The sequence below is a fragment of the Cherax quadricarinatus genome, chromosome 3 (assembly GCF_038502225.1).
Source record: "Cherax quadricarinatus isolate ZL_2023a chromosome 3, ASM3850222v1, whole genome shotgun sequence".
Taxonomy (NCBI): Eukaryota; Metazoa; Arthropoda; class Malacostraca; order Decapoda; family Parastacidae; genus Cherax; species Cherax quadricarinatus.
Window position 1 is genome coordinate 6,858,227 of NC_091294.1, and position 27,389 is coordinate 6,885,615.

A 27,389-nucleotide genomic window follows, 5' to 3' on the forward strand; every position below is an offset into this window, starting at 1 on the left:
AATAAATAAATAAATAAATAAATAAAGAATTATGAATAGTGGGGGGGGGTGTTGCCAGGGATGGGATTTAGTGATTATTCTTACTGCGGCTTTTTGTTGAGTTATTATTGGCTTTAGGTGTATTGCTGCAGTTGATCCCCAAGCACAAATAGCATAGGTGAGGTATGGATAAATGAGTGAATGGTATAGTGTGAAAAGGGTATTCTGCGGCACGTAGTATCATATCTTGGAGAGGATCCCAACTGTTTTGGATACTTTTTTTGATGTGTGTTGGATATGGGTGCTGAAATTCAGGTTGTCGTCGAGGTATAGGCCTAGGAATTTACCCTCATTATGTCTGGCAATTAGAGTGCTGTCGATCTTAATGTTTAGTTGTGCAGCACCTGCTCTGCTACCAAACATAATACATATAGTAGGTTTTGTCAGTGTTAAGTTTAAGTTTGTTGGCTGTCATTCAAGTTGATATTTTGAGCAGCTCCTCATTAACAATGGTGTTGAGGGTGGCAAGATTAGGGTGAGAGATGACATAAGTCGTGTTGTCAGCAAAGAGAATGGGTTTCAGGTGTTGGGATACGTTTGGAAGATCATTGATGTAAATGAGGAAGAGCAGGGGTCCAAGGACACTTCCCTGCGGAACTCTAGTATCAAGTGGCCGTGTTGGTGATGCTGTGTCTTTAATGGTGACATACTGATACCTATTAGTAAGGTAGGATTTGAAATATGCAAGCGCATGGCCTCTTATACCATAATGGTCAAGTTTGTGGAGTAGGATGCCGTGGTCTACTGTGTCAAAAGCTTTTCTTAGGTCAATAAAAATTCCTAGTGGATATTTCTTATTTTCCAATGCTGTGTAAAGCAGATCTAACATTTTTACAATTGCATCATTAGTGTTTTTATTTTTCCTGAATCCAAATTAGCAGGGGTTGAGTATGTTTTGTGCCGTTATAAATGAATACAGTCTCCTGTGCACGAGTTTCTCGAAGATTTTGGATAGCAATGGTAAGTTTGATATTGGCCTATTGTTGTTTACATCTGTAGGGTCACCACCTTTATGTATTGGTGTAACGCTTGCCGTCTTGAGTAGTTTCGGGAAGGTGCTAGTTTCTAGTGACATGTTAAAAAGTAATGAAATAGCATGCGAAAGGACATGGGCCGCTCACTCGTATAATAATGGTGGGACATGAGACAGGTTCCCCGAGTTATTTTTAAGTGACTTTATAATCTCAGTGACTTTGGTGGGCTCAGTTGGTACAAGATAGAAGGAATTTGGGAAATTCCCATCCAGATAGTCCCCGGCATGGGCGTTGGTACATGGGATTTTACTGGCAAGATTAGATCCTATGGTTGAGAAGAAGTCGTTTATCTTGTTAGCTGTTTCAGTGGGATGCAGTGGTGTTTCATTAGGTTTAGTTAGGACAATATTCCTGTTTTTTTTCAGTTTGTGGGTGCACAGAATCTGAGTGTGTTTTCCAGGTCTTTTTTATAACTCCTCTCGTGTCAGTGAATCTGCTGGAGTAGTATAGTTGTTTGGCTTTCTTTATTACTTTGGTGAGAACTGATGAATAGTGTTTAAGAATATCTTTGTGGATTAAGCCATGTCTATATTGCTTTTCATATTGGTGTTTCTTATCAATGGATTTCAGAATGCTGCTGGTTAGCCATGGGCAACCAAGCCTTTTATTTGTGATCTGTTTCGTTTTTATAGGACAACGTTTGTTGTATAGTACCAGAGTCTGAAATAAAAGAAGCCAGGTTACTAGGATCCCATGGTAGAAAAAGTGTTATGCTTAGATTCCACTCACATGACAGGAAAAAAGACTTAATTATTGCATCTATTAAAGTAAAGAAAGAGGTATACATAAACGAGTGTCTTACCAAAAAACGTCAGAACCCCCTGTATAGAGTCAGAAAACTTAAGCGAGAGAATAATGACACAATACACCAATGCTTCACACGGGATGGGAAAATTCTAGTTAGGAAAACAAATGTAGGTCAACTGTACACAATCACAAACGAGAATGATCTATCACGATTTCTCAGGGATACTAATCTTACAGAGAATAACTAAACAATGTCCAACTTAAAAGCCTACGTAGTGTAGTGTACGTTTTGCTCCATTATTGTTCAAATTTCATTGTACAATCTCTTAGTAATTAAATAATCAACTACCTCATTTTGTGATTTTACTAGTAAGCATAAGTCACCTTATGTGATTTTCTTATTTACTATTGTTCGCTTAAACATTAGCTGAATTGATACTTTCTCTGTCCATATTACTACCTCATATTTTTCTAAATACTATCAATTGATATTACTTACTAAAATTAATAAATATCATTTTTGCTAAAATTTCAATTTACTCTTAACATTTTTGACATTTAATAACCATTACTTGTCTAATTACCTTTACCTGTTTTAATACCACATTTACTATCCTAGATTACTCTTAATTACCTTGTACTGCCATATAACCTCAAGTATAACTACCAGTGCAATATTGAATGAAATAAACATTACTTTTTCACTTTTTTTGTAATCATTATTACTTACTAAAATTTTATTAAACACCATATTTACCACCAGTCAATTTTACTTTTGTACATTAAACATTATTTTATACTTCCCATAACATTTTGTTGCCAAATTTTCAAGTTTTTATATTCAACCCCAACCTTTATCTTATCCCTTGTACCTGTGTACCTGTCTACCCTCTTACTATCATATTATAACCAAGACATTACCATTGTTATTTTTTTACTATTATTCTTTTGGTACTTTAATTGTGAATTTTATTTTGTCAATTTAAATCTAGTTATAATCTTGATCTTGTCAACAACCTATACCAGACTCTAGTGCAATTGCAAGTACCATTTCAAATCGTATTTTTATATTATAAGTTTATATTATAATTCCTACCATCTGTCCATTTAACTTTGCTTACCATTACTTAATTTTAGTCCCTTATATATTTTCTCCTTTATTTTAGCTTTATATAACTATCCTAGTTTATATATTCACAATTGTTAAAATAATCAAGGTGCTATTCTTAGGTGCTAAAGTAGAATAAGTTCACAATTTTGCCATTATATTCCAAAGCTCATTTATTTGATTACCACTTTATTGTTCACCACAACCTATATTAGTCCCTTTTATATTATAATTTTATACTATAATTCTAACTTTAAAAAATTACCTTTATAGTACTACCTACTATCATATTCCCAAGCTCCATTATTTGATCATCACTTCATTTGTATTAGTCCCTTAGCTCATTATTTTACATATGTTAAATAATCCAGGTGCTATTTTTTAGCTTAAGACTATTTACTTTGTTTTATACTTAATTCTAACTATAGATTCACTACAAATCTTATGATTACAAGCATTGATCCTGATACCAACCTCTTATTTAATGACTTAAATGAATCAAACAGTTACTGTAATTACTACACTGCAGAACAATCAAAGGCACTTCTCAGTGCCAACAACAACATAACTATCTTTAACTACAATATCAGATCTTTAACCCTTTGAGGGTCGACAGGCCCTCTCCGAAACTCGTTCTCAGGGTCGGCCAAATTTAAAAAAAAAAAAATTATTTTCTCTTATGAAAAGATAGAGAATCTTTTCCCGATCATAAAGACACCAAAAGTTTGAAATTTGATAGAAAACTTACGGAATTATGCTCTCGCAAAGTTAGCGGTCTCGGCGATGTTTACGCATCGGCGATTTTGCCCACTTTGAGCCCCATTTTCGGCCAATTTCACTGTACTAGTCGACAAAAAACATGAATATTTCGCTAGAACTCCATTTTTTCTATCGAATGGGTGCAAAAACCACCCATTTATGAAATTCAACTATCCAAAACAGTGGTCAGAATTTAGCAATTTTGCCAATTTCACACAAATTTCAAAAGATGCCAATTTCCGAATAGGGTCCAGAATAAACAAGAAAGACATTCCTGGCACTAAAATGACATTTCCTCTAGTCATTAGTCACGTCTCAAGGCCCCTCTTATATTCTTTTGCTTTCCACTTTGAATTTTTATTCTCACAAAAAATATAAGATTTACTGTTATTCAGACTACTGCATTAGTGTAAAAAATGGTATAAATATTATTGGTGCACTTGTGAAAGAATATTAGACTCACCAGTTGACGTGTATTGCACGCTTGACACGATTGGTTTACTTTTGAAGTTTGGTAAAAATCGAACACTTCTGCTACTTTGAGCTCAATTTCAAGGCACCTTTCATTGTAAAACCAGTCAAAATCATCTCAATTTCTGTAATATGTCTTCCATTCTATAAAATGAGACCAAGAAAACTAGAATACAACAATAAATACCATACGAAAATACACTGCAAAGTCGCTGATTTATTCCAAAAAAATGGTAAAAGTTTTTTTTTTCTCATTATGCACTGTGTGCTGCAGGATTTTTTTTAGACTGTGCACACTGACCACATAGACCCATTCTTTCATATGAAGGCCTACCAGCTTACTCCCACTAGATTTGAGGCCGCTAGAATTTATGCGTACTAGTACGTCAAAAACCCCTACGCGTAAGACGTACTAGTACGACCAAAACCCTCAAAGGGTTAAATTCAATCGTGTTTCTCACCTTCTTTACCACAGGCTTGGCACTAGGAGCTTTCTTTGGAGCCATGGTAGCTTATTTAGTACTTGCAAGCACTAAAGTAAATGGAATACAGTGGACCCCCACATAGCGACCTTAATCCGTGCAAGAGGGCTGGCTGTTATGCGAAATGTTCGGTATGCGAATGAATTTTCCCCATAAGAAATAATGGAAATCAAATTAATCCGTGCAAGACACCCAAAAGTATGAAAAAAAAATTTTTTACCACATGAAATGTTAATTTTAATACACACAAACTGAAAAAGGCATGCACAATTACATGACACTTACTTTTATTGAAGATCTGGTGATGATTGATGGGATGGGAGGAGGGGAGAGAGAGTGTTAGTGTTTAGAAGGGGAATCCCCTTCCATTAAGACTTGAGGTGTCGAGTCCTTTTCTGGGGTTACTTCCCTTCTTCTTTTAATGCCACTAGGACCAGCTTCAGAGTCACTGGACTTCTTTCGCACAACATATCTGTCCATAGTGGCCTGTACCTCTCGTTCCTTTATGACTTCCCTAAAGTGTTTCACAACATTGTCAGTGTACAGGTTGCCAACACGGCTTGCAATAGCTGTGTGAGGGTGATTTTCATCAAAAAAGGTTTGCACTTCAAGCCATTTTGCACACATTTCCTTAATCTTTGTAGTAGGCAATTCCTTCAATTTCTCTCTCCCCTCCTTTGAACCAGTTTCCTCAGGTCTGGCCTCTTGCTCTTGAAGTTGATCTATCAGCTCATCAGTGGTTAGTTCTTCATTGTCGTCCTCCACCAACTCTTCCACATCCTCCCCACTAACCTCCAACCCCAAGGACTTCCCCAATGCCACAATTGATTCCTCAACTGGCATAATCCTCTCAGGGTTAGCCTCAAACCCTTCAAAATCCCTTTTGTCTACACATTCTGGCCACAGTTTCTTCCAAGCAGAGTTCAAGGTCTTCTTAGTCACTCCCTCCCAAGCCTTACCTATAAGGTTTATACAATTGAGGATATTAAAGTGATCTCTCCAAAACTCTCTTAGAGTCAGTTGAGTTTCTGAGGTCACTACAAAGCACCTTTCAAACAGAGCTTTTGTGTACAGTTTTTTGAAGTTTGCAATAACCTGCTGGTCCATGGGCTGCAGGAGAGGAGTGGTATTAGGAGGCAAAAACTTCACCTTAATGAAGCTCATGTCCCCATAAAGTCGCTCTGCCACGTCTGTAGGATGACCAGGGGCATTGTCTAACACCAGGAGGCACTTAAGTTCTAATTTCTTTTCAGTTAGGTAATCTTTCACATTGGGGGCAAATGCATGGTGTAACCAGTTATAGAAAAAGTCCCTAGTGACCCATGCCTTACTGTTTGCCCTCCACAGCACACACAAATTCTCCTTGAGGACATTCTTTTGCCTGAACGCTCTGGGAGTTTCAGAGTGATACACTAATAAAGGCTTAACTTTGCAATCACCACTAGCATTGGAACACATCAACAAAGTAAGCCTGTCTTTCATAGGCTTATGTCCTGGGAGTGCCTTTTCCTCCTGAGTAATGTAGGTCCTGCTTGGCATTTTCTTCCAAAACAGGCCTGTTTCATCACAATTAAACACTTGTTCAGGTTTCAGTCCTTCACTTTCTATGTACTCCTTGAATTCCTGCACATATTTTTCAGCCGCTTTGTGGTCCGAACTGGCAGCCTCACCATGCCTTATCACACTATGTATGCCACTACGCTTCTTAAATCTCTCAAACCAACCTTTGCTGGCCTTAAATTCACTCACATCATCACTAGTTGCAGGCCTTTTTTTAATTAAATCCTCATGCAGCTTCCTAGCCTTTTCGCTTATGATCGCTTGAGAAACGCTATCTCCTGCTAGCTGTTTTTCATTTATCCACACCAATAAGAGTCTCTCAACATCTTCCATCACTTGCTATCTCTGTTTCGAAAACACAGTTAAACCTTTGGCAAGAACAGCTTCCTTGATTGCCTTTCTGTTGCCCACAATAGTAGAGATGGTTGATTTGGGTTTCTTGTACAACCTGACCAGGTTGGTGATACGCACTCCACTTTCATACTTATCAATGATCTCTTTCTTCATCTCTATTGGAATTCTAACCCTTATTGCTGTAGGGTTGGAACTAGAAGCTTTCTTGGGGCCCATGGTCACTTATTTTCCAGATAAAGCACCGAAAACACTGTAATAATACGAAATATTCCGATTGTATGCTTGAATGTTACCGCGGAGGCTGGCTGGTAAACAATGCCACCGGCGGAACATATGAGGCTGGCTCAGGCCGCACATTGGACGCGTCTCAGACGAAGGGCGCTGAGCGGGTTTTTGGGCGGTATGCGAGGCAAAATTTTAGCGATCAAAGCGTCCGGTATGCGGATTGTCCGTTATGCAAGGCGTCCGGTATGCGGGGGCCCACTGTATTATGAAATATTTCGCTGGAGCACGTGAGGGAACCTTCGCTCACTGGTAAACAATGCCAGACTGGCTGCCGCCCCAGCTCACGCTGTGGGTACGCGTCCTGGACGAACTACGACTCGCGAGTCAACCTATGAAAAGCGAGTCCATGTTTATACGAAAATACCCCTATGATTGGCGAATTTTATGATTGCCGGGAACAATGAAAAGCGGGGGACCACTGTACAGTGGACCCCCGCATACCGTTGGCCTTACATAACGTTAAATCCGCATACCAACACATTTTATCGCTAAGATTTTGCCTCGCATACCGCTAAAAAACCCGCTCAACGCTGTTCGTCCGAGACAAGTCTATGTGAGGCCTGAGCCAGCCTCACATAATCCGCCGGTGGCATTGTTTACAAGCCAGCCTCCGCGGTAACATCCAAGCATACAATCGTAACATTTCGTATTATTACAGTGTTTTTGGCGATTTTATCTGCAAAATAAGTGACCATGGGCCCCAAGAAAGCTTCTAGTGCCAACCCTGTGGTAAAAAGGGTGAGAAATATTATCGAAATACTGTGGTACCATGGTCAACTGCTGATGCTGCTGCTGCTGTAGCACTGTCAGCTGCTGCTGCTGCTGTAGCACCATCAGCTGCTGCTGCTGCTGTAGCACCGTCAGCTGCTGCTGCTGCTGTACCACCGTCAGCTGCTGCTACTGCTGTTGTAGTACCGTCTGCTGCTGCTGTTGTAGTACCGTCTGCTGCTGCTGTAGCATTGTCTGCTGCTGCTGCTGTAGCACTGTCAGCTGCTGGTGCTGCTGTAGCACTGTCAGCTGCTGCTGCTGCTGTACCATCGTCAGCTGCTGCTGCTGCTGCTGCTGCTGTAGTACCGTCTGCTGCTGCTGTAGCATCGTCTGCTGCTGCTGTAGTACCGTCAGCTGCTGCTGCTGCTGTAGTACCGTCTGCTGCTGCTGCTGCTGTAGTACCGTCTGCTGCTGCTGCTGCTGTAGTACCGTCTGCTGCTGCTGTAGTACCGTCTGCTGCTGCTGTAGCATCGTCTGCTGCTGCTGTAGCACTGTCAGCTGCTGCTGTAGCACTGTCAGCTGCTGCTGCTGCTGCTGCTGTAGCACCGTTGTTGGTGTGGCTTATTGAGAATACCAAGAAACAATTAACCCCAGAGGGTTAGCCACCCAGGATAACCCAAAAAAGTGTGTCATCGAAGACTGTCTAACTTATTTCCATTGGGGTCCTTAATCTTGTCTCCCAGGATGCAACCCACACCAGTTGACTAACACCCAGGTGAACAGGGAAAAACGCCTGGAACTAGTGCTCATATTGGTGAATTTAAAGCCAGCAAAGGTTGGTTTGAGAGATTTAAGAATCGTAGTGACATACACAGTGTGATAAGGCCTGTTCTGGAAGAAAATGCCAAACAGGACCTACAGTACTCAGGAGGAAAAGGCACTCCCAGGACACAGTGTCTCATCAGTCATTGCTGCATCTTCAATAAAGGTAAGTGTCATTTATTCTTCATTTAGTAGAGTAGTACATGCACAATATACACTGTGCATGTACTACTCTACTATTGTGCATGTATCCTTCTCTTTGTGTGTAGGAAAATGTATATTTCATTTGGTAAATTTTTTTTTTCATACTTTTGGGTGTCTTGCACGGATTAATTTGATTTCCATTATTTCTTATGAGGAAAATTCATTCGCATAACGATAATTTCGCATAACAATGAGCTCTCATGAACGGATTAATATCGTTATGCGGGGGTCCACTGTATTATTATTACAGTGGACCCCCAGTATTCGATGGCATCGGCATTCGATAAATCCGGTTTTCGATGCATTTTAACGCAAAAATTTTTCCTCGGTATTCGATTGAAAACCCGGTATTCAATACGATTCATATGAGACCTGTCCATGTGTGGCCGGAACTGCTCCATGTGTGCTAGTGTTTACAAGCCAGCCAGTGTGCGCGCATCTAAGGATACATTCGGTACATTCCATATTATCCATATTATCACTGTGTTTGGTGCTTGTTTCTGCAAAATAAGTCACCATGGGCCCCAAGAAAGCTTCTAGTGCCAACCCTTCGAGAAAAGAGTCGCTAATGACTTATTAAATGAAGAAAGAGATAATTGCAAAGTACGGAAGTGGAGTGCATGTGTCGGAGCTGGTCAGGTTGTATAATAAACCCCAATCAACCATCTCTACTATAGTGACCAGGAAAACGGCAATCAGGGAAGCTGTTCTTGCAAAAGGTGCAACTGTGATTACAAAACAGCGACCGCAAGTGTTAGAAAATGTTGAGAGATTGTTACTGGTGTGGATAAATGAAAAACAGATAGCAGGAGATAGCATTTCTCAAGCGATCATTTTTGAAAAGGCTAGGCAGTTGCATGACGATTTGGTAAAGAAATTGCCTGCAACTAGTGGTGATGTGAGTGAATTTAAGGCCAGCAAAGGTTGGTTTGAAAGATTTAAGAATCATAGTGGCATACATAGTGTGATTAGGTATGGTGAGGCTGCCAGTTATGTTGTGTGACAGAAGTCCAGTGACTCTCAAGCTGGTCCTAGTGGAATTAAAAGAAGGGAAGTAACCCCGGAAAAGGACTTGCTACCTCAAGTCCTAATGTAAGGGGATTCCCCTTTGAAACACTAACACCTCTCCCCTCCTCCCATCCCATCAATCATCACCAGATCTTCATTAAAGGTAAGTGTCAATTATTTTATTGTTATTGTAATTATTCTATTGCATTAAACTTAATATTTCATGTAGTAAAATTTTTTTTTTTCATACTTTTGGGCGTTTTGCACGGATTAGTTTGATTTCCATTATTTATGAGGAAAATTGATTCGGTTTTCGATATTATGGGTATTCGATGAGCTCTCAGGAACGGATTAATATCGAATACCAGGGGTCCACTGTATTAGCACACTGGCCGATTCCCACCAAGGCAGGGTGGCCCGAAAAAGAAAAACTTTCACCATCATTCACTCCATCACTGTCTTGCCAGAAGGGTGCTTTGCACTACAGTTTTTAAACTGCAACATTAACACCCCTCCTTCAGAGTGCAGGCACTGCATTTCCCATCTCCAGGACTCGAGTCCGGCCTGCCGGTTTCCCTGAATCCCTTCATAAATGTTACTTTGCTCACACTCCAACAGCACATCAAGTACTAAAAACCATTTGTCTCCATTCACTCCTATCAAACACGCTCATGCATGCCTGCTGGAAGTCCAAGCCCCTCGCACACAAAACCTACTTTACCCCCTCCCTCCAACCTTTCCTAGTCTGACCCCTACCCCGCCTTCCTTCCACTACAGACTGATACACTCTTGAAGTCATTGTGTTTCGCTCCATTCTCTCTACATGTCCGAACCACCTCAACAACCCTTCCTCAGCCCTCTGGACAACAGTTTTGGCAATCCCGCACCTCCTCCTAACTTCTAAACTACGAATTCTCCGCATTATATTCACACCACACATTGCCCTCAGACATGACATCTCCACTGCCTCCAGCCTTCTCCTTGCTGCAACATTTATCACCCAAGCTTCACAACCATATAAGAGCGTTGGTAAAACTATACTCTCATACATTCCCCTCTTTGCCTCCAAGGACAAAGTTCTTTGTCTCCACAGACTCCTAAGTGCACTGCTCACCCTTTTCCCCTCATCAATTCTATGATTCACCTCATCTTTCATAGACCCATCCGCTGACACGTCCACTCCCAAATATCTGAATATGTCCACCTCCTCCATACTCTCTCCCTCCAATCTGATATCCAATCTTTCATCACCTAATCTTTTTGTTATCCTCATAACCTTACTCTTTCCTGTATTCACTTTTAATTTTCTTCTTTTACATACCCTACCAAATTCATCCACCAACCTCTGCAACTTCTCTTCAGAATCTCCCAAGAGCACAGGGTCATCAGCAAAGAGCAACTGTGACAACTCCCACTTTATGTGTGATTCTTTATCTTTCAACTCCATGCCTATTGCCAAGACCCTCGCATTTACTTCTCTTACTACCCCCTCTATAAATACAGTGGACCCCCGGTATTCGATGGCATCGGTATTCGATAAATCCGGTTTTCGATGCATTTTAACGCAAAAATTTTTCCTCGGTATTCGATTGAAAACCCGGTATTCGATACGATTCGTACGAGACCTGTCCACGTGTGGCCTGAACTGCTCCGTGTGTGCTAGTGTTTACAAGTCAGTCAGTGTGTGCGCATCTAAGGATACATTCGGTACGTTCCATATTATCCATATTATCACTGTGTTTGGTGCTTGTTTCTGCAAAATAAGTCACCATGGGCCCCAAGAAAGCTTCTAGTGCCAACCCTTCGAGAAAAAAGTCGCTAATGACTTATGAAATGAAGAAAGAGATAATTGCAAATTACGAAAGTGGAGTGTGTGTGTCGGAGCTGGTCAGGATGTATAATAAACCCCAATCAACCATCTCTAATATAGTGACCAGGAAAATGGCAATCAAGAAAGCTGTTCTTGCAAAAGGTGCAACTGTGATTACGAAACAGCGACCGCAAGTGTTAGAAAATGTTGAGAGATTGTTACTTATGTGGATAAATGAAAAACAGATAGCAGGAGATAGCATCTCTCAAGCGATCATTTGTGAAAAGGCTAGGAAGTTGCATGACGATTTGGTAAAGAAATTGCCTGCAACTAGTGGTGATGTGAGTGAATTTAAGGCCAGCTAAGGTTGGTTTGAAAGATTTAAGAATTGTAGTGGCATACATAGTGTGATGAGGCATGGTGAGGTTGCCAGTTATGTTGTGCGACAGAAGTCCAGCGACTCTCAAGCTGGTCCTAGTGGCATTATAAGAAGGGCTGAAGAGGGGTTACTGAGGTGGTTTTGTCATTTAGAGAGGATGGAGCAAAATAGAATGACTTGGATGGTGTATAAATCTGTAGTTGGGGGGAGGAGGGATATGGGTCTTCCTAGGAAAGGATGGAGGGGGGGGGGTAGAGAGATTTTGTCTGCAAGGGGCCTGGACATGCAATAGGCAAATGTGAGCGTGTTAGGAGTGAATGAAGACAAGGGGTTTTTGGGACCTGACGAGCTGTTGGAGTGTGAACTGGGTAATATTTTGTGAAGGGATTCAGAGAAACCTGTTAACTGGACTTAGAGTCCTGGAGCTGGGAAGTCCAATGCCTGTACTTTAAAAGAGGGGTTTAGGATATTGGCTGTTTGGAGTAACATCTAAACTGTCATATCTGGGCACCTCTGCAAAGACAGTGATTATGTATGAATGGTGAAAGTGTTTCTTTCTTTTTTGCGTCACCCTGCTTCAGTGGGAGATGGCCAGTGTTGAAAAAAAATTAAATCTTTACTCAACAGAACAAAACAAAAATTCTTACAAGTTAAAACAAATAAGGTCTATTTCAATGCAGTAAATGTAACTATCTAATCTGATTTCATTGCTGTATTAAATTTTATGATAGTTTTAAAATGCATATGTTTTTAATGCTGGCTGTCTCCAATTCAAGTCATTCATCACCTGTTTTTACTGTATGCATTAAGGTTTCCTAATGAATGATGTTTCAAAAACCATGACAATCTTTCTCCTAAGGAAAGTTCATTAATCTTGCAAGAGTAATAAAATCTTAAAGATTCCACAAGAGCTATGTAATATTCTAAAGAAATTAAGTTGCTGTAAATTAATCCTATACAGGCCTCCCTCGCTTAATGCAACTTCATTATTATACAATCTCCTATTTCTATCAGTAATTCTATAAATTGTATACAACGTATAGTTGCCATTGAGACTGGCACAGTTCACAATGTGCAATGAAGATTCTCATTATGCAGAATTAAGTGATTATAGTCTGAATAAGAACAGTACAGCTGCAAAGGTCCTGCAACTTGTCTAGAGCAAAGAAAGAGGCATACCTGTATTTAGGCACAGAAAACTACTTCAAAATTATCTGGGAAAAAAAAAAGTTCCTTAAACTTATGACTAGTTTCATCTATGTGATGTTCTCAACAAAATGAGATAAAAGCATTAATACAGTAAGGCCCCGCTTTACAGCGTTTTGCCTTACGGCATTCTGCTAATATGGCAGTGTCAAATTATGACCAAAATTTGCTATACGGCAAGTGGTCTTTCAAATACGGCGCCCCCCCCCCCCCCCACCAGGTTTGTTTATATTTTCCGTGACCATATCTATTATGTCAGGAAACTTTCCAAAATTTCAAGTGTTTTGAAGTTACTGCCTATTTTATATGTACTCTGATAATTATACTTATGTGTACCTGTACCTAAATATACTTACACACTGTGCTGGTGTGCAGGTACACATTAAAATCGATAAGAGTCTCTCTACTCATGATGCCAATACTACGTAATAATAATCACTATTGGGCACACTAAATGTCTTATTTTACATCAATATAGGCATTTTCATAAATCCATCAATGATATTTTCCTCAAAATTATATATGAAACCCATTACATAGTACAGTGGACCCCCAGTATTCGATATTAATCCGTTCCTGAGAGCTCATCGAATACCGATAATATCGAAAACCGAATCAATTTTCCTCATAAGAAATAATGGAAATCAAATTAATCCGTGCAAGACACCCAAAAGTATGAACAAAAAAAATTTTACTACATGAAATATTAAGTTTAATGCAATAGAATGATTACAATAACAATAAAATAATTGACACTTACCTTTAATGAAGATATGGTGGTGATTGATGGGATGGGAGGAGGGGAGAGGTGTTAGTGTTTAGAAGGGGAATCCCCTTCAATTAGGACTTGAGGTAGCAAGTCCTTTTCTGGGGTTACTTCCCTTCTTTAACCCTTTCAGGGTCCAAGGCCCAAATCTGGAGTCACGCACCAGTGTCCAAGAATTTTCAAAAAAAAAATTTGTTATTTTTTCTTATGAAATCGTAGAGAATCTTTTTGTGAAGGTAATAAAACAAAAAGTACGAAATTTGGTGGAAAATTGACGAAATTATGCTCTCGCGAATTTTGATGTGTCAGCGATATTTACGAATCGGCGATTTTGCCGACTTTGACTCCCATTTTAGGCCAATTACATTATTCCAATCAACCAAATTCTTAGCTATTTCACTAGTATTACTTCTATTCTATCGATTGAGCACAAGAAATCGCCAAGTCAACTGTTTCAACTACAAAATAAAGTGATCGGAAATTGTTAATTTGGCCAATTTAACACAAAGTTCAAAATATTCCAATTTCAAAATAGGGTCCAGAATGAACAATGTAGGCATTCCTGGCACTAAACTAACATTTCCTCTGTTCATTAGTTATGTTTTGTGGCTTTACGAATAAATTCCATTTTGATTTTTTATTCACATAATGAATTTTTATTCACACCAAAAAATAGAAGATTTACTGTTATGCAATACTGTAATAATTGTATAAATATCATCACCATATTTGTGAATGTATATTAGACCCACCAGCTGACGTGTATTAGATGTGTGAGGTCGTTTGTTTACTCTTGAATATCGGCAAAAATTTAACATTTCTGCTACTTTGAGCTCAGTTTCAAGCCATTTCCAGTGCTAAAACCAATCAAAATCATCTCTATTTCTGTAATATGTCTTCCATTCTATCAAATGAGACCAAGAAATCGCAAATACAACTATAAAAAACATACGAAAAAACACTGCAAAGTTGCTGTTTTAATCGAAAAATCATGATTTCATTTTTTTTCTCTCATTATACACAGTGTGCTGCAGGATCTGTTTTATGTGGTGCACACATACCACATAGATGTATTCTCTCATATCTAGGCCCAAATGTACCACTCACAGTTTATCAGAGTGAGCTGAGCTCATGGCGTAGATCTACGGTTTGGACCCTGAACGTAAAGCCGTAGATCTACGGGACGGACCCTGAAAGGGTTAAATGCCACTAGGACCAGCTTGAGAGTCACTGGACCTCTGTCGCACAACAAATTTGTCCATAGAGCTCTGTACCTCCCGTTCCTTTACGATTTGTCTAAAATGGGCCACAACATTGTCATTGTAATAGTCACCAGCACGGCTTGCAATAGCTGTGTTAGGGTGATTTTCATCCATAAAGGTTTGCACTTCAACCCACTGTGCACACATTTCCTTAAGTTTTGAAGTAGACACAATGGATTCCACAACTGGCATAGGCTTCTCAGGGTTAGCCCCAAACCCTTCAAAATCTTTCTTAATTTCCATACTAATTCTCACCCTTTTTACCACAGGGATGGCACTAGAAGCTTTCTTGGGGCCCATGGTGACTTATTTTACAGAAACAAGCACCAAACACAGTGATAATATGGAATGTACCGAATGTATCCTTAGATGCGCGCACACTGGCTGGCTTGTAAACACTGGCACACACGGGGCAGTTCTGGCCACACATGGACAGGTCTCGTACGAATCGTATTGAATACCGGGTTTTCAATCGAATACCGAGGAAAATTTTTTGCGATATAATGCATCGAATACCGGATTTATCGAATACCGATGCCATCGAATACCGGGGGTCCACTGTATATAAACATAATACATACACTCACAGAATAAAAATTCATGTAAATATGAGAATTGTTTACAAAGTAGCTGTGTAGGTAGTGTCGGAAGAATTACGTTTTCTCTAGTCAAACACTGGGCAATAACTGTAGAAAAATATTCTTTTCATATGCCTTTACTCTATATATAGCAATTCACAACCCATGTGGGTTTAGTGCTTTTTATTACAATAATAATAACAATATTAATAATAATAATAATAATAATAATAATAATAATAATAATAATAATAATAATAATAATAATAATAATAATAATAATAATAATAATAATAATAATAATATTATTATTATTATTATTATTATTATTATTATTATTATCTTCATTCACTCTAAAAATGGTGTGTTGCTGTTTGTTTATTCTGAACTAACCTGTACAACTTGTACACAATGTAAGAGTATTTGTATTGTGAGGTAATTATTAAAAAGGTAGATGGGATACAAGGAGAATAGAAGCATCAGGGAAGAGAGAGGTGAAGGTTTATAAACTAAAAGAGGAGGCAGTTAGCGAAAGATATAAACAGCTATTGGAGGATAGATGGGCTAATGAGAGCATAGGCAATGGGGTCGAAGAGGTATGGGGTAGGTTTAAAAATGTAGTGTTAGAGTGTTCAGCAGAAGTTTGTGGTTACAGGAAAGTGGGTGCAGGAGGGAAGAAGAGCGATTGGTGGAATGATGATGTAAAGAGAGTAGTAAGGAAGAAAAAGTTAGCATATGAGAAGTTTTTACAAAGTAGAAGTGATGCAAGGAGGGAAGAGTATATGGAGAAAAAGAGAGAGGTTAAGAGAGTGGTGAAGCAATGTAAAAAGAGAGCAAATGAGAGAGTGGGTGAGATGTTATCAACAAATTTTGTTGAAAATAAGAAAAAGTTTTGGAGTGAGATTAACAAGTTAAGAAAGCCTAGAGAACAAATGGATTTGTCAGTTAAAAATAGGAGAGGAGAGTTATTAAATGGAGAGTTAGAGGTATTGGGAAGATGGAGGGAATATTTTGAGGAATTGTTAAATGTTGATGAAGATAGGGAAGCTGTGATTTCGTGTATAGGGCAAGGAGGAATAACACCTTGTAGGAGTGAGGAAGAGCCAGTTGTGAGTGTGGGGGAAGTTCGTGAGGCAGTAGGTAAAATGAAAGGGGGTAAGGCAGCCGGGATTGATGGGATAAAGATAGAAATGTTAAAAGCAGGTGGGGATATAGTTTTGGAGTGGTTGGTGCAATTATTTAACAAATGTATGGAAGAGGGTAAGGTACCTAGGGATTGGCAGAGAGCATGCATAGTTCCTTTGTATAAAGGCAAAGGGGACAAAAGAGAGTGCAAAAATTATATGGGGAGAAGTCTGTTGAGTATACCTGGTAAAGTATATGGTAGAGTTATTATTGAAAGAATTAAAAGTAAGACTGAGAATAGGATAGCAGATGAACAAGGAGGCTTTAGGAAAGGTAGGGGGTGTGTGGACCAGGTGTTTACAGTGAAACATATAAGTGAACAGTATTTAGATAAGGCTAAAGAGGTCTTTGTGGCATTTATGGATTTGGAAAAGGCGTATGACAGGGTGGATAGGGGGGCAATGTGGCAGATGTTGCAGGTGTATGGTGTAGGAGGTAGGTTACTGAAAGCAGTGAAGTTTTTACGAGGATAGTGAGGCTCAAGTTAAGAGTACATAGGAAAGAGGGAAATTATTTCCCAGTAAAAGTAGGCCTTAGACAAGGATGTGTGATGTCACCGTGGTTGTTTAATATATTTATAGATGGGGTTGTAAGAGAAGTAAATGCGAGGGTCTTGACAAGAGGCGTGGAGTTAAAAGATAAAGAATCACACATAAAGTGGGAGTTGTCACAGTTGCTCTTTGCTGATGACACTGTGCTCTTGGGAGATTCTGAAGAGAAGTTGCAGAGATTGGTGGATGAATTTGGTAGGGTGTGCAAACGAAGAAAATTAAAAGTGAATACAGGAAAGAGTAAGGTTATGAGGATAACAAAAATATTAGGTGATGAAAGATTGGATATCAGATTGGAGGGAGAGAGTATGGAGGAAGTGAATGTATTCAGATATTTGGGAGTGGACGTGTCAGTGGATGGGTCTATGAAGGATGAGGTGAATCAAAGAATTGATGAGGGGAAAAGGGTGAGTGGTGCACTTAGGAGTCTGTGGAGACAAAGAACTTTGTCCTTGGAGGTAAAGAGGGGAATGTATGAGAGTATAGTTTTACCAACACTCTTATATGGGTGTGAAGCATGGGTGATGAATGTTGCAGCGAGGAGAAGGCTGGAGGCAGTGGAGATGTCATGTCTGAGGGCAATGTGTGGTGTGAATATAATGCAGAGAATTCGTAGTTTGGAAGTTAGGAGGAGGTGCGGGATTACCAAAACTGTTGTCCAGAGGGCTGAGGAAGGGTTGTTGAGGTGGTTCGGACATGTAGAGAGAATGGAGCGAAACAGAATGACTTCAAGAGTGTATCAGTCTGTAGTGGAAGGAAGGCGGGGTAGGGGTCGGCCTAGGAAAGGTTGGAGGGAGGGGGTAAAGGAGGTTTTGTGTGCGAGGGGCTTGGACTTCCAGCAGGCGTGCGTGAGCGTGTTTGATAGGAGTGAATGGAGACGAATGGTTTTTAATACTTGATGTGCTGTTGGAGTGTGAGCAAAGTAACATTTATAAAGGGGTTCAGGGAAACCGGCAGGCCGGACTTGAGTCCTGGAGATGGGAAGTACAGTGCCTGCACTCTGAAGGAGGTGTGTTAATGTTGCAGTTTAAAAACTGTAGTGTAAAGCACCCTTCTGGCAAGACAGTGATGGAGTGAATGATGGTGAAAGTTTTTCTTTTTCGGGCCACCCTGCCTTGGTGGGAATCGGCCAGTGTGATAATAATAATAATAATAATAATAATAAAAAAATATTGAGGTAAATGTTTTACAAACTCTTACAAACGGACGTGAATGAACTAAAAGTAGACACACATTAATACGCATTTATTTCGCCTGATCAAGTGATTGCCCACTACCTGTTCAGTTTGTGTTCCTACATTGTCTCAACTCTGTATCTCGTTCTCTCTCTCGTTTACTCTTTCGTTAACTAGTTGGCTCTCATTGACGATGGCATCTAAGGTTAGCTGTGATAAAAAGAGAAGTCGTAAGCCCCTTGCTTTAAGTACCAAGTTAGAAGATGATGGTGTGCCATTCTAATTTTATTCAATAAACACCCTGCCACTCACCTCTCACACATTAATATTAATATTTTAAGGTAAGTAATAAGTGTACTCTGTGTGTATCTTACCTTTTATTGTGTTTTTAATGAGTATTTCTATTGCTAACTTAATATAAGTTAGTGTAAACTTGTTGTCTGGCATTTATTGCATATTTTATGTGTGCTCTGATAATAACACTTGTGGAGCTGTGTGGTAGCCGGGCGGAGGGACAACATTACGTTTTCTCTGCTCAGCCATCAGAGAAAACATGTATGAATCTGCGTTTGGCCCAGTCACTCCCTCACTCCAATTTTGTTTACAATTTTCGGCATGAATTATTCATTACTTCCACCTTCGTTTATGATGGCATCTAAAGGTAGTTGTTAGAAATGATTAAATTCAGTGAACAAAGTATGTCGATATTAATAATATGGCTCTGGGCCACAGTGTAGGTAGCCAGTAGGTGTAGCCCAGGCAGGCTACACCTACCGGCTACCTACACTGACTTCCTACAAATAAATACGACTCACCTCTCTTCCTATATTAAGACTACACATATTTTAAGGTAAATAATGAGTGTATTGTATGTGTGTTTTAACTCTCTGGGATGTTTTAAATATCGTATATTAAGTATGAGACGGGGAGCCAGGGCTACCTACACTTGGGCTACCTGCACCTGACTTCCTACAAATAAGTACTACTCACCTTTCTCCCTACATTAAGATTACAAATACTTTAAGAGAAGTAATGAATTTACTGTGAATATATTTTACTTTGTGTGTTTTTAATGCCTAGTTCTATTACTAGCTTAATATAATTTAGTGTAAACTTGTTGTCTGGCATTTATATGCATTTATAAATGGAAAAAAATGGCGTTCTGCCTTCTGGCGATGTCTGCTTTCCAGCGACAGCCTGGAACCTAACCCGCCATATAAGTGGGGCCCTACTGTATTCTTTGATTTCACTGTTATTGCAGTATACACAATTCTATTTGAATGCTGCTCTCTTTAAAACTGTCTAATACTGTACTCTGTGCATATCTTCTGCCTTACAAATAACTATAACCACATCAAGCTCTCGTAAAAAGATCGTCCATATAGTGCAACTCTGTAAATGCAATTGAAAAAGTGCATTCACCCAAAATATGCACTATGTAGAGGAGCTTTATAGCACAGTTGAATATATTTCACCCCATAATGTTAGCTAACATTGTATTAATAATGAAATGGGAGGCACTAATAAATAGATCTTCTTGGAAGCACCTGGAGAATCCATGGGCACACAGATGAGGGATTTGTTCCGGTGCGCTTGACCCTGAGAAGTGTTTGCCAAGAGACACATCCAGTCAGCCTGATATGCGTTAGTGATCCACATCTTCTGACCGTTGATAATGTAATCGTCCCCTTGCCGCTTTGCTGTGGTTTTTATGTTTGCCACATCAGATCCTGCACTAGGTTCGCTGACACCAAGGCAGGACACCTTATCGCCAGAGATGCTTGGTGCTAAAAACTGTTCTTTAACATAATGACTGCCAAACCTGGAATAAAATTATTATATATTGCTAATGGACAAAATAAAACATATGCAAAAAAAAAAAAAAAGACAAAATATTTATGGAAAAGCTTTACGGAGCTATTATGAAAATGTAAAGTTCACTGGTTATAAAAAGATAAAAGCAGGACACTAATGATTTGGAAATATGCTATTGAGGGAACAAAATAATAATAAAAGCATATACAGAATAAAGTATTTACTTCCATTACTGCAAGATTATCATATTAAATACATGTATTGTCATAGAAAATAGTGTTATTGTACTCAAGGTATTGTTTCCTTTTTCCAGAAAATTTAAAGGCTGTACAGCAATTATACTGGAGAGACCCACTGTACAGTGCTTTGCTTTACAGAGTTTCGTTAATGCAGCAGTTTTAAATTATACCCATTTGTCATTTATTCAGATTTCCTACAATAAATATATTCATCACTTACTTTATGCTAAGGGCAAGAATATTTTAACCCTTTCGGTGTCTGTCCCATTATATACAGTGGACATTTATTGGAAAATGACATCATTTGTTTACTTTTGAACATCAGCAAAAATCAAACATTTTCCCTACATTGAGCTTCATTTCAAGGTTCTTTTCATAGTAAAACCAATCAAAATCACCTCTATTTCTATAATATGTTTTCCATTCTATCAAATAAGACCAAGAAAATAAGAATACAACCATAAATACTATACGAAAAAAGACCACAAAGTCGACATTTTAATTAAAAAAAAAATGGTCGGAGTTTTTTTTCCTCATTATGCACTGTGCTGCAGGATTTTTTTTAAATGGTTCACACTGACCACACAGACCCATTCTCTCACATGTGAGCCTACCAGCTTTCTCCTGCTTGATTTGAAGCCGCTAGAATTTATGAGTACAGTGGACACCCGCATACCGTACGCATCGCATACCGTACAATCCGCATACCGGACGCTTTGATCGCAAAAATTTTGCCTCGCATACCGCCCAAAAACCCGCTCACCACCCTTCGTCCGAGACGCGTCCAATGTGCGACCTGAGCCACGCTCACATGTTCCGCCGGTGGCATTGTTTACCAGCCAGCCTCCGCGGTAACATCCAAGCATACAATCGGAACATTTCGTATTATTACAGTGTTTTTGGTGATTTTTTCTGGAAAATAAGTGACCATGGGCCCCAAGAAAGCTTCTAGTGCCAACCCTACAGCAATAAGGGTGAGAATTACTATAGAGATGAAGAAAAAGATCATTGATAAGTATGAAAGTGGAGTGCGTGTCTCCGAGCTGGCCAGGTTGTATAATAAACCCCAATCAACCATCGCTACTATTGGTGGTACAGCTGCTGCTGCTGCTGTACCACCGTCAGCTGCTGCTGCACTGTCAGCTGCTGCTGCTGTTGTACCACCGTCAGCTGCTGCTGCTGCTGGAGTACCGTCTGCTGCTGCTGTAGCATCATCTGCTGCTGCTGTAGCATCGTCTGCTGCTGCTGTAGCATCGTCTGCTGCTGCTGTAGCATCGTCTGCTGCTGCTGTAGCATCGTCTGCTGCTGCTGTAGCATCATCTGCTGCTGCTGTAGCATCTTCTGTTGCTGCTGTAGCATCGTCTGCTGCTGCTGTAGCATCGTCTGCTGCTGCTGTAGCATCGTCTGTTGCTGCTGTAGCACCGTCTGTTGCTGCTGTACCACCGTCAGCTGCTGCTGCTGTTGTACCACCATCAGCTGCTGCTGCTGCTGTTGTACCACCATCAGCTGCTGCTGCTGCTGTAGCATCGTCTGCTGCTGCTGTAGCATCGTCTGCTGCTGCTGTAGCATCGTCTGCTGCTGCTGTAGCATCGTCTGCTGCTGCTGTAGCATCGTCTGTTGCTGCTGTAGCATCGTCTGCTGCTGCTGTAGCATCGTCTGTTGCTGCTGTAGCATCGTCTGTTGCTGCTGTACCACCATCAGCTGCTGCTGCTGCTGTAGCAAGATTAAAATGGTATAAAATACCGACAGGTTGTTAGGTAAGACACATACCAGTTGTTGCCTACTGTGTGGCTTATTGAGAATACCAAGAAACAATTAACCCCAGAGGATTTGCCACCCAGGATAACCCAAAAAAGTCAGTGTCATCGAAGACTGTCTAACTTATTTCCATTGGGGTCCTTAATCTTGTCTCCCAGGATGCAACCCACACCAGTCGACTAACACCCAGGTGAACAGGGAAAAACGCCTGGAACTAGTGCTCATATTGGTGAATTTAAAGCCAGCAAAGGTTGGTTTGAGAGATTTAAGAATCGCTGTTGTTGGATCAGTCAGCTGTTGCTAGATCAGTCAGCTGTTGCTGGATCAGTCAGCTGTTGCTGGACCAGTCAGCTGTTGCTGGACCAGTCAGCTGTTGCTGGATCAGTCAGCTGTTGCTGGACCAGTCAGCTGTTGCTGGATCAGTCAGCTGTTGCTGGACCAGTCAGCTGTTGCTGGATCAGTCAGCTGTTGCTGGACCAGTCAGCTGTTGCTGGATCAGTCATGGACCAGTCAGCTGTTGCTGGATCAGTCAGCTGTTGCTGGACCAGTCAGCTGCTGCTGCACCACGGTCAGCTGCTGTTGCACCATCAGCTGTCTCTGAACATGACTCGTCCTGAACCTGTCCCGAACCTGTCCGTCCAGCCTGAGCGCCTGCCTTGCCGTCAGTGTTTACAAGCCAGGGTGGCCGGTTGCATGCATACATTCAATACATTTTGTATTATTCCATTATTTATAGTGCTTGTAACTGCTAAATAAGCCACCATGGGCCCAAAGAAAGCTTCTAGTGCCAACCCTGTGGTAAAAAGGGTGATAAATACTATCGTACCACAGTCAGCTGCTGCTGCACCACAGCTGCTGCTGCACCACAGCTGCTGCTGCACCACAGCTGCAGCTGCACCACAGCTGCAGCTGCACCCAGCTGCTGCTGCACCATGGTCAGCTGCACCACAGCTGTTGTTGTTGCTGCACCACCATCAGCTGTATTACTCGAAGATGTGGAGAGAGTGTTGTTGGTGTGGCTTAACGTGAAACAATTACCGAGAAACAATTAACCCCGGAGGGTTAGCCACCCAGGATAACCCAAGAAAGTCAGTGCATCATCGAGGACTCTAACTTATTTCCATTGGGGTCCTTAATCTTGTCTCCCAGGATGCAACCCACACCAGTCGACTAACACCCAGGTGAACAGGGAAAAATGCCTGGAACTAGTGCTCATATTGGTGAATTTAAAGCCAGCAAAGGTTGGTTTGAGAGATTTAAGAATCGTAGTGGCATACACAGTGTGATAAGGCCTGTTCTGGAAGAAAATGCCAAACAGGACCTACAGTACTCAGGAGGAAAAGGCACTCCCAGGACACAGTGTCTCATCAGTCATTGCTGCATCTTCAATAAAGGTAAGTGTCATTTATTCTTCATTTAGTAGAGTAGTACATGCACAATATATATTGTGCATGTACTACTCTACTATTGTGCATGTATCCTTCTCTTTGTGTGTAGAAAAATGTATATTTCATGTGGTAAAATTTTTTTTTTCATACTTTTGGGTGTCTTGCACGGATTAATTTGATTTCCATTATTTCTTATGGGGAAAATTCATTCGCATACCGAACATTTCGCATAACAACCAGCCCTCTTGCACGGATTAAGGTCGCTATGCGGGGGTCTACTGTATATATACGTCAAAAACGGTGGCTCATAAGACGTATATATACAACCAAAACAGTCAAAGGGTTAATCTTTAAAAAATTATTTTTTGTCAATACTTTTGGCTTTCTGAAATGGATTAATTGGATTTCCATTATTTCTTATGGGGAAAATTAATTCAGCTAAAGGCAAAATCGGCTAAAGGCTAGCTCTCTGGAACGGATTAAAGGGATTACCCAAGGGTCTGTCTGAAAACAGACTGAGCCTTGAATCCCCATTCTCTGGAGAGACGTAGAATGAGGGGAGATACCATCAAGCGCATAAGTGGATGATGGGCATAAATAAAGGTGATATTAATAATGTACTGAGGGTGTCGAACCAGGTAAGAACCAGAAATAATGGATTTAAGTTGAATAAATTTAGATTTAGGAAGGACATCAGTAAGTACTGGTTTTCAAACAGAGTTGTGGATGTATGGAATGGTCTTCCAAGTAGGGTGATCGAGGCTAGGACCCTGTGTAGCTTTAAAGAGAGATCGGACAGATATATGAGTGGGAGGGACTGGGTTTGATTGGTGTCGTAGGTACAGGAGTAAATTCTTGGGTAGTTTTGGGCAGTGGTGGTTTTGATAAGGGCCTGCTTTGTATGGGCCAGTAGACCTTCTGCAGTGTTCCTCAATCCTTATGTTATGTTTTTGGTTTAAAACAGGAATTTTGCAGTGCATTTTTGTATGGTTTTTATGGTTGTATTCTCAGTTTCTTGGTCTCATTTGACAGTATGGAAGAATATTACAGAACTAGAGATGATTTTGATTAGTTTCAAGACTGAAAGTAGCTTGAAATTGAGATCAAAGTAGTGGAAATGTTTGATTTTTGCCAATATTCCAGAGTACACAAATAAAGAACAAAAGATTTTATTTCTTTGCAGAGGGTACAATGTGTAATTACAATCTTGATTTGTTAAGTACAAAGAAAGCCACTATCATGCCTGGGAATTTCGGGCAGACTAATCCTAGTACATAATAACTAAAGTCTTGACAAGATAAAAGCATTTAACTTTTTTAATAAATCTTCATTTTATCTTAATACAGTGGAACCTCTACTTGCGAGCGCATCCACATGCGAGTTTTTCCAAATACGAGCAGTCGATGGGTCAATTTTTTGCTTCCATACGCGAGCAAAATTTCCATAAGCGAGGAGACGCTCTCGATCTAGGGAATTGTATCTCATTTGTTTGTTGGACTATCTTATTGAAACTTGGGCAATGTATGATGGAAAGATGCCTAACGTAATAATAATAATAATAATCCTAAGTACAGTGGACCCCCGCATAGCGACTTTAATCCGTGCAAGAGGGCTCATTGTTATGTGAAATGATCGGTATGCGAATGAATTTTCCCCATAAGAAATAATGGAAATCAAATTAATCCGTGCAAGACACCCAAAAGTATGAAAAAAAATTTTTTACCACATGAAATATACATTTTCCTACACACACAGAGAAGGATACATGCACAATAGTAGAGTAGTACATGCACAATATATATTGTGCATGTACTACTCTACTAAATAAAGAATAAATGACACTTACCTTTATTGAAGATGCAGCAATGACTGATGAGACACTGTGTCCTGGGAGTGCCTTTTCCTCCTGAGTACTGTAGGTCCTGTTTGGCATTTTCTTCCAGAACAGGCCTTATCACACTGTGTATGCCACTACGATTCTTAAATCTCTCAAACCAACCTTTGCTGGCTTTAAATTCACCAATAGGTAGTAGGTTGGTAGACAGCAACCACCCAGGGAAGTACTACCGTCCTGCCAGATGACTGTGAAACAGAAACCTGTAACTGTTTTGCATGATGGTAGGATTGCTGGTTTCTTTTTCTGTCTCATAAACACGCTAGATAACAGGGATATCTTGCTACTCCTACTTACACTTTGGTCACACTTCACAGACACGCACATGCATATATATATACGTACATCTAGGTTTTTCTCCTTTTTCTAAATAGCTCTTGTTCCTCTTTATTTCTTCTATTGTCCATGGGGAAGTGGAAAAGAATCTTTCCTCCGTAAGCCATGCGTGTCGTTTGAGGCGACTAAAATGCCGGGAGCAATGGGCTAGTAACCCCTTCTCCTGTAGACATTTACTAAAAAATAGAAGAAGAAAAACTTTATAAAACTGGGATGCTTAAATGTGCATGGATGTAGTGCGGATGACAAGAAACACATGATTGCTGATGTTATGAATGAAAAGAAGTTGGATGTCCTGGCCCTAAGCGAAACAAAGCTGAAAAGGGGTAGGGGAGTTTCGGTGGGGGGAAATAAATGGGATTAAATCTGGAGTATCTGAGAGAGTTAGAGCAAAGGAAGGGATAGCAGTAATGTTGAATGATCAGTTATGGAAGGAGAAAAGAGAATATGAATGTGTAAATTCAAGAATTATGTGGATTAAAGTAAAGGTTGGATGCGAGAAGTGGGTCATAATAAGCGTATATGCACCTGGAGAAGAGAGGAATGCAGAGGAGAGAGAGAGATTTTGGGAGATGTTAAGTGAATGTATAGGAGCCTTTGAACCAAGTGAGAGAGTAATTGTGGTAGGGGACCTGAATGCTAAAGTAGGAGAAACTTTTAGAGAGGGTGTGGTAGGTAAGTTTGGGGTGCCAGGTGTAAATGATAATGGGAACCCTATGATTGAACTTTGTATAGAAAGGGGTTTAGTTATAGGTAATACATATTTTAAGAAAAAGAGGATAAATAAGTATACAAGATATGATGTAGGGTGAAATGACAGTAGTTTGTTGGATTATGTATTGGTAGATAAAAGACTGTTGAGTAGACTTCAGGATGTACATGTTTATAGAGGGGCCACAGATATATCAGATCACTTTCTAGTTGTAGCTACACTGAGAGTAAAAGGTAGATGGGATACAAGGAGAATAGAAGCATCAGGGAAGAGAGAGGTGAAGGTTTATAAACTAAAAGAGGAGGCAGTTAGGGTAAGATATAAACAGCTATTGGAGGATAAATGGGCTAATGAGAGCATAGGCAATGGGGTCAAAGAGGTATGGGGTAGGTTTAAAAATGTAGTGTTAGAGTGTTCAGCAGAAGTTTGTGGTTACAGGAAAGTGGGTGCGGGAGGGAAGAGGAGCGATTGGTGGAATGATGATGTGAAGAGAGTAATAAGGGAGAAAAAGTTAGCATATGAGAAGTTTTTACAAAGTAGAAGTGATGCAAGGAGGGAAGAGTATATGGAGAAAAAGAGAGAGGTTAAGAGAGTGTTGAAGCAATGTAAAAAGAGAGCAAATGAGAGAGTGGGTGAGATGTTATCAACAAATTTTGTTGAAAATAAGAAAAAGTTTTGGAGTGAGATTAACAAGTTAAGAAAGCCTAGAGAACAAATGGATTTGTCAGTTAAAAATAGGAGAGGAGAGTTATTA

At 40.1% G+C, this 27,389-nt stretch overlaps 1 protein-coding gene across 1 annotated transcript in view; it reads right to left on the reverse strand.

Moving 5' to 3' along the window:
* LOC128684101 (probable acyl-CoA dehydrogenase 6) overlaps positions 1-27,389 on the reverse strand; it is a gene marked incomplete at its 5' end in the record, with an annotated part of 193,406 nt that overhangs the window by 96,390 nt on the left and 69,627 nt on the right. The window contains 1 exon segment of the mRNA XM_070090053.1: positions 20,041-20,315. Coding sequence (XP_069946154.1) covers positions 20,041-20,315 — 275 coding nt within the window.